Source organism: Leuciscus leuciscus, assembly GCF_965113295.1.
Source record: "Leuciscus leuciscus genome assembly, chromosome: 13".
Classification (NCBI taxonomy): Eukaryota; Metazoa; Chordata; class Actinopteri; order Cypriniformes; family Leuciscidae; genus Leuciscus; species Leuciscus leuciscus.
Window position 1 is genome coordinate 7,006,033 of NC_138737.1, and position 12,856 is coordinate 7,018,888.

The 12,856-nt window shown below is 36.8% G+C and overlaps 2 protein-coding genes and 1 long non-coding RNA gene across 9 annotated transcripts in view; 1 reads left to right on the top strand and 2 right to left on the bottom strand.

The window, feature by feature from the left end:
* The window catches only part of tjp2b (tight junction protein 2b (zona occludens 2)), a 71,933-nt gene extending 66,115 nt beyond the window's left edge, over positions 1-5,818 (top strand). For all 5 annotated transcript variants that reach the window (XM_082189134.1, XM_082189133.1, XM_082189131.1 and 2 more), the window contains 4 exons: positions 341-457; positions 2,014-2,361; positions 3,435-3,520; positions 4,656-5,818. In XM_082189134.1, the coding sequence (XP_082045260.1) occupies positions 341-457; positions 2,014-2,361; positions 3,435-3,520; positions 4,656-4,827 (723 nt within the window). In that variant the 3' untranslated portion in view covers positions 4,828-5,818. The remainder of the gene's footprint in view (positions 1-340; positions 458-2,013; positions 2,362-3,434; positions 3,521-4,655) is intronic.
* A 1-nt stretch (position 5,819) lies between these two features.
* Positions 5,820-7,385, bottom strand: pierce1 (piercer of microtubule wall 1). The gene is made up of 3 exons (XM_082189190.1): positions 6,826-7,385; positions 6,512-6,590; positions 5,820-6,423 (listed from the first exon to the last, which is right to left on the bottom strand). The coding sequence occupies exons 1-3, from the start codon at positions 6,972-6,974 to the stop codon at positions 6,241-6,243; spliced, it is 411 nt and encodes a 136-aa protein (XP_082045316.1). The 5' UTR covers positions 6,975-7,385; the 3' UTR covers positions 5,820-6,240.
* Positions 7,386-7,516: 131 nt separating this feature from the next.
* On the bottom strand, positions 7,517-10,368 carry LOC309513382. 3 transcript variants are annotated; one of them, XR_014211425.1, is made up of 4 exons: positions 9,502-9,662; positions 8,445-8,846; positions 8,026-8,099; positions 7,517-7,785 (listed from the first exon to the last, which is right to left on the bottom strand). It is a non-coding gene; the product is annotated as an uncharacterized lncRNA (long non-coding RNA). The 3 variants fall into 3 exon arrangements; XR_014211426.1 differs by having other exon boundaries at positions 7,517-8,099; XR_014211424.1 differs by having other exon boundaries at positions 7,517-8,846; positions 9,502-10,368.
* Positions 10,369-12,856: the final 2,488 nt, after the last annotated feature.

Consider the following 12,856-nt stretch of genomic DNA (forward strand, 5'->3'; position numbering starts at 1 on the left):
CTGAAAATATAAAATAAAAGCAAATTCAAAATATTAATAAATACTGTAACAGTATCTAATAATACTAAAATAACATTACGGAAATTGTGTTTTAAAAGGCCTGGACAAGACATGAACATGAATTTTACAAAAAAAATTAAAAATAATAATCTTTAGTCCTCATGAAAGTCATGGATATTAATTGGTCAAAACAAAGGTGTGGGAACCTTAGGGATGGATGGATGGATGAATGTTAATGTTAAATCAGAAGTATGCTAGATTGTTGACCCAAGACAAACACATTTCTGTGTGTATGCGTGAACGAATGCTTTCTATGTTATCTGAATTGTCCCCCCTCCAGATCCTCAGGAAGTCCAGCCCAGAGATTCGAGGTCGTATCCGCAGGGTGGGCAGCAGAGAGATGCTCACCGAGGCTAGTCCCCCCTTCATGTCCACCTTCCTGCCTGACCCCGCGAAGGTGAGCTCATGTCATGCTCCCCAGTGGCTTTCCTTTCTTAAAAACACCATTCATCATTTACCAGATATTAGACTAGTGTCAAAGGAGAAAACTAAAATTGCATACAAGTCATTTTTGGACACTTATGCCACACTTTAAATAGAGGAATGTCGTTGCATTGATATTTTATTATGTAATGCCGTGGCATGCATCCATTTCCTAATACTTTGTAGAGACTCAAAACTTTGCAGTAAAGATGATAAACTCACTCAGACTAACACAACTCTTCCCCTGACTGAACCCGCATTCATGCAGAAGAACGGCCTGATTTGGCGCAACCATTTTTCCAGCAGTTCTGAATCCTCTTGCAGCAGCTCAATGGCACATTGTGGTAATAACTAGTGTAGTTTACTTCAAAGCAACTGTGTTGAATAAATTGTGTCAGACATGTATAATGTGACCTTGATGTAAAAAAGAAACAAAGATGGTAATTGGTGGTAAAGTAGTTTAGTAACCATTTACAATAAGGTTCAACTCGATAACATTAGTTCATTAATATGTAATTTTTACAGCATTTTTTATCTGTTATTATATTATAATATGTTATACATTTTTTGTTTTATTTATAATTAAGCTATTTGTAATTCATATTTTTTCATAATACATTAACTATTGATTATCTTTAAATGTGTTAAAAATGTATTGACATAATTATGTAGAAATTATTTATTGTTAATTCATGACAGGGTTATTTAGGATTATTTATACGCCACTCTACTATTTATAAATATTTTGAATTAGCTTTAATTTTATATTTTCGGTTTTCATTTTAGTTTTAATCATTTTATGTACTTTTGTCATTTTTATTAGTTTTTGTTTTTAAAATATTTCTAATTAGCATTAATGTATTTTTATTTCTGTTGTAGTACTTTCTGTTTTTTTTATTAATCTGATTAGTTGCAAAGGCAACATTTCCAAGAATTTCATCTAATATTTATTTTATTTTACTTCAGCTTTATTTCAGTTAACGAAATTAATTTTTAATAGTATTAATGAACAATAACGGGTTCATGGTACTTAATGTATTACCTCATGTTAAAGAATTCAAACTTATTGTAAAGTGTTAATAATAGTAGTTTTAGTGTTTTGGCAGTGTTAGAAAAACTGGCACAATTAGTAGTTAGTGTTTGAGATTGTACTGCTAGTGTTGCTGTTGTAGGTTTTGTGTTTGGAATCATGGATCTCAATGTGAAAATACAGCGGTGGATGCATTAAATCTCAGTTTAATCCAGTGCTAAAACTGGCCTTTACCTGTGGTTTTAAGGCCAATTCATACTGCACCGTCACCAGATTACATTCTGATTCTGATTCAGCATGTTCAATCAGCGAAAACAAGCTCTGACCGATGCCAACAGGGATCCGACAGAACCTGACGAAGTGTTTGATGCCGTCTTATCGGTTCGGTGTGAATTGGCTTTAAGGGACCAGTCACACAGAATGCGCTTTTGCTTTGAATTTTTTTTTTTAAAGTTAAACTCTTTTTTTTTCTCTAAAACACATATTCAAATGTCTTTCAGGTAAAAGTGCTGTCACAAGTGGAGGTGTCGCGGGGGCAGTACGACCCCTCTCGAAACTACGACTCTCGTTCAAGCAGTCCCGCAAGCAGCGAGCACCCGCGCAGCCAGGACTCCCCGGCAAAAAACAAGCCCCTTCCTCCCCCACCAGCACTCAAACCTACCTTCGCGTCCCGCAGCTCCAGAGGCCACGTAAACAGCCCCCCGGTACGGGACAATGAACCCCTGGGGGAGAGTCCCGACGATCCTTCCCAGAAGTCTTTCCGGGGCAAAGTGAAGGCCTTCGAGCAGATGGATCACTTCGCCCGGAACCAGAGAGTTCTGGAGATCCAAGAGGCCCAGAACGCCAGGGTGAGTTTTCATCATCTTTAGGCTTTGCATGAAGAACAGTACAACGACTTCTCGTCAGTCTCCTCTGATGCTAGGATGGCATAGTAGCATATTTATTATTTATTACACACTTTTATGTGTCCCTTACACTCTTCATCCAGTAGCTAATAAAAGTGCATCACTATTTTTTTCATTCTGTGATGAATCAGTAGGAATTTTTAATTCATTGTTTAATTTAAAATTGGTGTTTTCCTTTGATCTGTGTTTTTTCTGTTGTCTGTAAACCTGCTTTGGAACAAAATATTTGTATATTGTAAAATATACAACATTAAATTGAATGCTATACAAATAAATTGAATGGAATTTAAAATGTAAAGTTTTTTTTTTGAGGGTTATTGCTGTGAACTAAAACTATTAAAAACATTTATGTTAATTGAAATAAAGCTGAAATTGAAAATTAGAAATGTTGCCCTTGCAATAAACTGAAATAATTTTTAAGTTAAAGCACTAAAATTATTAACTGGAAATAAATAAAAACTAAAATGAACTACAACTAAAACTGAAATAAAAATAACTTTAAACCCAAAAAGCAATATTTAAATAAATAAATAAAATGACAAAAGTAAAACGAAACGACTAAAAATTACACAAAAATTAACATGAAAACTAAAAATATACAAATTAAAGCTAATTCAGAATATTAATAAAGCTATAATAAAACAAAATAAAATAAAAGAACAAAATAAATTAAGAGCACTGCTGTACAGTCATCTATATGCTGGGTAGGTTGACAAAAACTAATTTTAGCAGTTAAAAAATAAATGAAAATTCATATTAAAATTCTATATTTATTATTTAAAACATTATATAGTAAATATAAAATTCTAAATCAAAATGTACACACTTCTGGAAAAACAATCCAAAAGTATTGATGATTCACCTTGATAGTAAAAATATAGTCTAATAAAAAAGAGAATATGCCTGCACCCAAATTATAAATACCAATTGCATCCACAGATCTGATTGACTAATTTTCTGCCAAAATATACAAGCAGGCAATTCTGATGCGTTCATACTGTATTGTCATTTCTCAGGTGGAGATTGCTCAGAAACATCCAGACATCTATGCCGTCCCCAAGAAGTCTCAGAAACTGGACCACAGCAGGCCACAGCCTATCGGGTAAGAGTTTTGTTTTGTTTTGTTTTGAAAGTGTGGTCACATGAGCGAAATTTTGCGGGCGATAAAGGTCTATGGTATTTGTTCATAGTGTAGTGATGTACGAAGTACAGTTCACATACTTTCTAACCAAGTAGATTTTTGTTGTTTAACATGGCAAATTTGCGTGACCAGCTCAAACTCATTTTGAAATCTGCATGGGGAAATCCTACACTCTCACGTGAGCAACAGTATATGTGACTGACCGCTCCTTAAAGGGACAGTTCACCCAAAAATGAAAAATCTGTCATTTATTGCTCACCCTTTTGTCATTTCAAACCGTTAAAGTCCCCCTGTAGTCAATAATTGTATCCCTTAAAACTCACCTTTGATCACCAAAATGACACATTTCAAAGTTTTTTCCTTGAAAAAACAATTGTCATGCCTTAAAATAGCTTGAATGTAACTCTTGCCTCATTTAGTATACGCGGTTCCATGAATATGCAAATTAGCCCCGCCTCCACTCACTCACACCAGCTCAGAGATCCACTCGTTGATGATCACGCGTTGACGTGATTGGTTACTAGGTAGTTTGTGATGCCAGAAACACCAGCGATTTCAAACCGTGTTTTTGAGACTGTCTTTGGTTCACTGCAATTTTAAGGAGAAAATACTCAGCAAACGGTGTTGACTTATGAATTTGCACATGGTTTGTCTTAAAGCATATTAAAAAACACCCCATAGACCAATTTTCACCACAGGGGGACTTTAAGACTTTCGTTCGTCGTAAAATAAATGAATCGAGCTGTTTAATCCAAGTCTTAAGAGACATGATCACTTTTTAAGATGGACAGATTTAGGGCAGTTCACCCAAAAATGGAAATTCTGTCATCATTTACTCACCCTCAAGTTGATGGGCCCCACTGACTTTCATAGTATTTTTTTTTTCCATACTATAGAAGTCAATGAGGCCCCTCAACTGTTTGGTTACCGACTTTCTTCAAAATATCTTCTGTGTTAAACAGAAGAATGAAATTCATACAGGTTTGGAACAACTTGAGGGTGAGGAAGTGAGTAAATTTCATTCCATTTATCCCTCTCAGTGTGAAAAAGTGTGCTAAATTTTTCACTGATCTTGCTCCGTTTGCTTTGCGTCCAGCTCCAGTGCGCGACCCGAGCCCCAGACGCCTCCTTCCAAGCTGCCATACATGGAGAGCCGCCCGCTCGGCTTTGGAGAGGAGCCCGGGGAGGAGATTCGACAGCAGCTGGCGGAGCAGACCAAGCGCGGCTATTACAACACAGCACAAAAGTATCAGGACACTGAGCTGTAGAGTTCCTCTGCTTCGGCTCACCGCACAGCTTCACCATTCCACCGGGGCGCCGCCCTGCACCAAAACTGCTGCTGCTGACTTGGAAGTCCCGTTTGCTTTTAAGTTTCCCCACGCGTACATTTGTCTTTTTCACTTCAAAGAAGTTCAACTTTCTGTCCGTGTGGATAGAATCTTATATTTGCATTCGTTTTGTTTCCTTCTGTGTGATTCCAGAACCATGTTTTCTTGCCTATGCAATTTTTTCAGTTTCTGCAACGCTACAGAAACGTCTCGCCACGAGTCACTCTCTCTCCCCCCGTCTTCGCTCCATGAAAACCTTAAACCTGTCGTGTGCTACAAACCAGCTTTTTGTTACTTTCTTTTTATAAGCCTGAAGCAAAACTGTTTTAAAACGTCACTCTCTTTAAGGTTTATACTACAGTATCTTTGCATTCCTTCATTTCTGATCATGTGTGTTATATGATGTAAGACAATACACTGGATTTTGTTACAACATTTTGAAGTGCCTTTTACTTTACGAATAATGTTGGAGGTTTGTGGACTTGACAATCCAGCCCTCTGGACAATATTTTTGCTGCTTACAGCTCCAAGGAAAAACAGGGAAAAAGTCAACACCAAAACCCTTAATACCGTCCGCCCGTATCCTCAGTGTAGAGACAGCAACGACAAATGAGTTCTGTTTCCAAAGGGACACTTCACAATTCAGGTGGATGCTGGTTGGTTCGAGCTATTGGAATTGCTGATGTCACGGTTTGTCTTATTTCAACCCCACTGCATTACGTTTTTAACATGCTTGATTGTAGGTTAGTCCGCTTTACCTCCACGCATTGGTTCAAAGTGCTTCTAAAACTCGTGGATTATATTTTGATGGCTTCCACTGTGTGTGAGGGTCACACGCCGAGAGAATTTTTCCCTGGACTTTTATGTTCAGGTCTACTGTGGAATTTCACTCTACTACACCAAATAAAATAAACTATATTGACTTTCTTGACTTAGTTGTGTGTTTTTTAATATTCAAACAGGAACTGTTTTGGAATCCATCACACACAGTAGGCTATAAATGAAATGGATCGATTTTTTATTCAATTAAAAGTATAATTCACCAAAAATGAAAATTCTGTGAGCATTTACTCACCTCAGGTGATTCAAAACCGGATATTTTGAAGAACGTTGAAAACCAATTAACGTGAGCCTATTGACTTCCATTGTATGGACAAAAAAAACACATTTGTCAAAATATCTTTTAGGTTTCAACTAAAAGAAAGTCATACAGGTTTGAAGAAACACGAGGGAGAGTAAATGAAGATTTTTGGGTGAGTTATTCCTTTAAACACCATAACAGAAAGTTATGTCAGCACAGAAAAATGACAATCCATGACTGCATTGTTATATACAGAATAAATTGACTGTATTTTACTGAGATTTCCCATCTGTATGGTATAAGTAATGGAAATTGATTCTGTCATGAAACACATTGGTTGTGTTGGGTCCAGTGAGTCGGCTCTTGTCCAGCACGGTGTTGAAGCCGTTTTCTCTGTACATGCCACTCTTCAGAAGATGCTCAGAAAACTTCCGATGACTTCCTTTAAAGATTGTCTGAAAAATAAATGGTGGGTGTAAATACTAATGTGTGAGTGTGAATAATCTCATTATTAATATGGCAGTGTATGCTAGGCTTACTTACCGGCATTTCATGAACTGTTGGTTTTTTGCTTCCATATGTTTGATTTGTTGTTTGGTACCGAGGGTTGATCATTTTTTGGCTAAAAAGTATAATGAGGCTTATTTAGGATCATTGTTATTGGTATGATTTACCAATAACTCTATGAAGATGGACCAATGATAGTATTTTATCTAGATAGATAGATACTAATTAATTAGCCTCATCTAAGTTATGCCTCTGAAGAGCTTATATTCGTATATTTATATGAATGAATAAATAAGATTTATTTCAGATTTAGATCGCATGATGCACTGCGGCTGCTTGACTCTTCTCACCTGTATCCTCTGAAACACTCCGGATTATTAAAGCGAGTTGGTAAGTTTTTATCCATATTGTACACATCGCTTGTCTTTATTTCAACTGTATCATTAGCTAACACTCCAGGCTCCGTCCTTGTCCCTTCATCTGCGGAATGATCGTCCATGTTTCCGTTTGCGGGTCAGTGCTCACACTAGACATTCCCTGCGAGAAGTGCGAGTGATCGGTTGCTATCAACACTGTAACTAGGTGACGTCATGTGCCTCCGCTCCGTCTTTAGTTGGTCATTTCTTCACAAAATTGTTTTTCAAAGATAGAAAAAGATGTCAGCATGTTATAAAGTAAACCTCTATGGCCTGGTTTCACAGACAGCGGTTAACTAGGAATAAGGCCTTTTAGGCTAAGTAGCGTTTAAACGTGCCTTAGAAAAAACATTACTGGTGTGCATCTTGAGACAAAACAATGGCACTAACTATTTTAATATAGGCCTATGTCTGTCAGTGCAAGTTGCTTTCAATTAAAACCGCTCAAACTTGCATTTTAGTCTGGGACCAGGCTTAAACCTTGTCTGTGAAACCGGGGCTTTATTTAAGTACTTTATATATATATATATATATATATATATATATATATATATATAAACAAAAATAGCCCTTTCTACTGAGTGAAAACTTAAATTTTCATTAAAAAAATACTCAAGACAACCTCTTTCTCAAAAAATGTGAAATATATTTTATTGCATTCAAATTTAACCAAACATTAAATGTTCTAAATATTGATAAAAAATATACACCATTTTTGTATGATTTTTATTTAATAAAACATATTTAAACATGGTATACACATTAGTATTTTCTTATTTGCATCAATTGCATGTTACACTGTGATGACGGAATCTGTTTTGTTACAAAAGCAAAAAGATTATAATGAACAGTGAAGTTTGCAAAAGGCTGTCAGACGTCCACGGACCTCTCAACCTAGGAAAAAAAGGCAAAAGAACAACAGATTCAACCATCATTGCTTTTTAACAAAATTGTATCATTTTTTACATTTAGTTATTTGGACATCATACAACCACTTCTAAATCACCCATTAACATAGTTTTTATACATAGAAAATAATAGTAAAACCAGATTTATAGCCAGGTAAACTCTTGATTTGCGCTGGAGGTGAGGCTCAGAGGTTCAGACTGCATACAGAAGTGTAATGCTGCATACCCTTGATCAACATTTTGAGTTGTTATCCAGAGTTTCCACTTCTGTCATCGAATGCAATTTACTTCACTTCAAACCTAAAATTAAAACAATACAGTGTGTCTATCAACAAGTGCAGTTTGTGCAAAGTGTTAATTTATGCAAACATTCACATTAAAATGTTTCCTCTTTATTCATTTACTTCCAAACCTGGCTTGAGTTTCTCCACGCTGATAAACACACTGCCACGGTGCATTATTACTCACGGTACGAGTTTGAGTCTGGCCTAGCGCGTACCAAAAGTAATAATGGACTGTGAAGCAGTTAAAAGGGCTTCTTTCTTCTCATCAAGGCATGACTTTGTAAAATTAAACCATATATATTGTTTCAAACACGTAGAATTTTAACATATTTGTAAATTGCTACAATTATGCAGACTTTACCTTTTGCAGACTTCAGAAGTAGCATAGTCTTCATTAGTCGTCTTTAGTGGCCCTCAGAGGTGCCTGATACATTCTGAGAGGTTAAAGGGATAGTTCATCATTTACTCACCCTTAAGTTGTACTCACCCAAACCTGTATGAATTTCTGTCTTCAGCTGAACACAAAATAAGATTTTTTGAAGAGAATGTTGGTAACTAAACAGTTGACGATAGCCATTGACTTCCATAATATTTTTTTTTCCTACTATGGAAGTCATTGGCTACTGTCAACTGTCTGGTTGCCAACATTCTTCAAAATATCTTGTTAAGCAGAAGAGAGTAATTCATACAGGTTTGGAACAGTGAGTAAATGATGACAACCTTTTCATTTTTGGGTGAACTATCCCTTTAAATCCATCCAGGGCTGCAGTAATGGAGTAGAAAAACATGATGTAATACTTTAAACAAAGCGATATTGTTAGACTAATCTGAAATAACTTTGTTTAGAACATTGTTCCACTCTAATATGAATATAAATATATGCACAAAACAAATAATTAAACACTTCCACGCCCTACTTTATTTAAAAATGCGCCCTCTGTTGGCAAATTGTAAAATAATGTGATCAGCTGACGTAGTTTGATTGAAAATAAATTATAAATCTGTTTCTAAAATGTTAATAAAATGTATAACAATATATTACATATAAAATAAAACATTTTAAAATATTCTATAATTCTTGTATTATTCAATAATTCTTGTATACTACTTTTTCAAAAATGTTCTAACAAATATGAAGTAAAATCAGGTAATGCATCACATAGATTTATGCATTAACACAACTTTAAGAGAAAAGCCAATGGCCTTATTAATTTAAGAATTTTTTTACTGAAACATACTGTAAACTTTACATTACAGTGTCTATTTTGTATATTATTGTTTTGGACTAAAATAGCAACAATAACATAATTAAAGCATTTCCAAAAAGCAACAACATATTGTTCATTAGAGTCACAAAGTAGCATGTAATGTAAAGTGTGACCAAAAATCCTTGGAAAATTGTTTGTTCTAAACTCTACCTGAAATTTATGGATCTGTTTCCAAATTCGGTCCAGCTAGTGAATCTGAGACATGAGGAGGTCCATAGACGAAGGATTGTGTGCTCCAGAAGCAGGACTTTACTAATGCAGTCATTGTAGCTGATACCTCTGTCCAGACATGTGAGAAATGAAATGCCTTTCTCGTGAAAGAGGTTCTTTTATTTGACCTTCCTGTGGAAGTGAGGAATCAGGATGGTCATTCCCCAAACCGGAATTCCTGTGTGTGTTTGGAACTGATAAAACTGCTGTAAAGAACAAGCTCCATCCTCCTAGAACTGCTGGAGTCTGTCACTGAACTCTGAGGAGAATTGATCATTCTTTTGAAGTGGGAAGTTATGCCCACTTAAGCAAAAATAACTGCTTTTAGAATTGCTGCATCTTCTAATGATATATTTTACATAACTAGGTTTCATTTAGTTCTGCTTGGGGCTGTTGAAAACTGTGCTGAAAAACTGTGCTTCGAAAACATGGTGAACGTGATTCACAGAGTTCAATACGTTCCTGGATCAACATTTCTACTGATCCTGAAACAACATTCCAATCAACCAATCAGATTTGAGGGACAAGTTTACAGTTTATGTCAACTTTAAGATTACAACTGGGTTAGGTGCTTCTGCATCAGTGTAATTCAACGTCAGGGCTGCCAACTCTCACGCATTCAGCGTGAGACTCACAAAATTGACAAATGTTTTCACCCTCTCAACGCCACACATCCATTTTCTCATTCAGTGAAAAAACATTGCAGAGCAAAGAGGACACTGACAACGCACCGACAGACAAGACACAGCAGGTTACTTTTGATATGAAACAAAGTCTCAGCTTTCAAATTCTGTCAATTTTATTACAAAATAAAAAAATAAAAAAATAGATATAGCCTACCTGGTTCTGGCATGAAACTGTAGATGGTGCAGGCTGATAGGTCTTTAACTCATTTATAGTAGTGATCACATCATTATCTACACAGTGCAGCTGATTGGTTGCTGTTGCATCAGCGGCCAATGAGCTGCAGCTCAACATTCAAATACAAGTAGGCCTAGTTTGCTATTAGCAGTCTGCAGTGCACTTCAGAAACCCTCCACCTTCCCCAGCTCCACCTATAGATCTGGTACAGGGGTTATTTCATTTATGTTACACATGCAGCAGCAGCATGTCTCTGAATGTATTGGCAGTATCTGTACTTACTCTGCAGCAGCAGCAGCAGCAGCAGCAGCGTAGCAGATCTATTCCGCCAAGACCAAATACATGAACATTGCCATATCCATTACCATGGCAATCTCTCCGAGAGTTGTCATGACAGAAATATTGTTTTGGCGCTCTTTAATGGGGCGTGACAGATCGCTGTAGCACCTCAGTTTAAGTGCCACGTGAACCGATCCTTGTTATTAGCACCAAATAACATGAATGAACATCAGAAGTTACGTTGAAAGATACAGTACAGCTTATTGAAATGTATCATGTCTCATGTAATCTTTCAATGAGTGTTTCAACCACGGAAAGACGTGAATAAAACAGCTTGTGAACGTCACTTATGGTGCCTTCACGTGCTATGGTAATTATGGTAAATACCAAAAGCCGACGTGGAAAATGCACATGAACACCCACTCATGTGGTATTTTCCACTGGGCAGCTTGTAGAATATTTTGATGGACGAGTTGCCGAGATGACCTTTGACCTTTTCAAAATGGTGGAGAGCAACGCAAGAGTCGTGAATAACTAAACGTTTTTTGCTACTGTTAGCGGATAGTTTTTGTAGCCTATAAAATGTTGTCATTAACAATTGTAATATAAGGCGTTAACACTCAGTGTCAGTTTTAAAAATACCGTTATGGTTTGGTGTTACCTACCCAGAGCAGATGCTAGCTAGCAGTCAAGGAGCCTCCTAGTAATGAGCGATCAGGCAATTTACTCGAGTGAATGTATTTTGTCTGTAGTGTACGCCAGCGACACCATGATTTACTGACTTAAGCAATCTAAAATTGTTTTAGCCAAATAACAGGTCTGGATCTGTGAGTCCAATTTTTTTACCTACATTACGACAACTAAAGCACTTGAACACAACACACTGGTAAATACCAGTTCACAAGTGGAAAATATCATCTTTTCCATAGCACGTGAAGGCACCATTAAAGCCAATCAATGATATAATATAGCATGTTAGTTAGCTAGGAAAAAATGAACTCTTGAGAGAGGATTATTTTGCTAAATACATGCACTATATAACATATTTATTATATTTTTACTCTTACATCATTAAAAATATTATAACGTTATTATAAAACCCCATTAATTAAATAAGAATGAGTTGTTCATTTTAACCTTTAATAACAATAGCAGCTGACAGGTTCCCCTGTATGTTTAGCATTAGTTGAGAGGGATTTGTTTCCTTAAGAAAAATTAACATGTAGGCCCTACTGTTTAGCTACTGATTTTGCCAAATGAATCGATATTGAACCAAGATCAGAATCGAATCGAAGCTTATAAATCGATTCGTCTCCACCCCCATCCATAATTCTCACTCCACGCTAAACTCTAAAGTTTGCAGAACTTCTATTATTTCCCTCTGATTTTAAGGATAAGTTATGGCCAGATAGGGCTAGATTTAGGGAGGAATAATTATGACAAAATTTTCGGACCGGAATGTTGTTCCAGGATCATGTCTTCCTTGGAAAAATCACGGTAACCCCAAATGCACATCTGCACTTTTCAATATTCAATAGTTTTAATGTCAGGACCCCACCCTACACTCTGTGTTATTTGAAACCAAATGCTTGGTTAAGCCTGTTGGGTAATTTTTAGGTAATTTTTTTCCCCTATGTTTGGATAGTTTTTGTGTTACCCAGCCCTTGTGTTAGTAGCAGGGTCAATTACAGTTGAAACAATACACCCTCTGTCTTAACTGAAGCAACGAGCTGTTGTTGAGTATCGCGGGCTTTTTGCATCCTCGTCAGAAGAGAGCAGTTCTCTTACGAGAGGTACTCTCGTACTGCGTAAATCTTACGCTAGGGGAAAATCTCTTTTCCGCGAGATACTGAAGCCAAAAAATTATCCTTAATTTTGAAATAATGTAAAACGCGTTGCGGCAGCATGCAGACACAGGCGAGACGGCTTGTGCGCCTATTGGCTGCCCTGCGGCAACTGCAGCAGCCTATCGATAAGGCCCACTCGTGACGTCAGCTCCAATGGGGGCGCTTCGCGCCCAATACGTCACGTCCCGCCAGAATGGGCGTGGTCTAGGGCTATAAACATAGCTTCGAGAGGCTTGCTCACTGATTTTTCATCTCTTCAGCGAAGCTCTCGCATCGCTGGATCCGGAGAGAAGCCGCGCCGTCTGAAA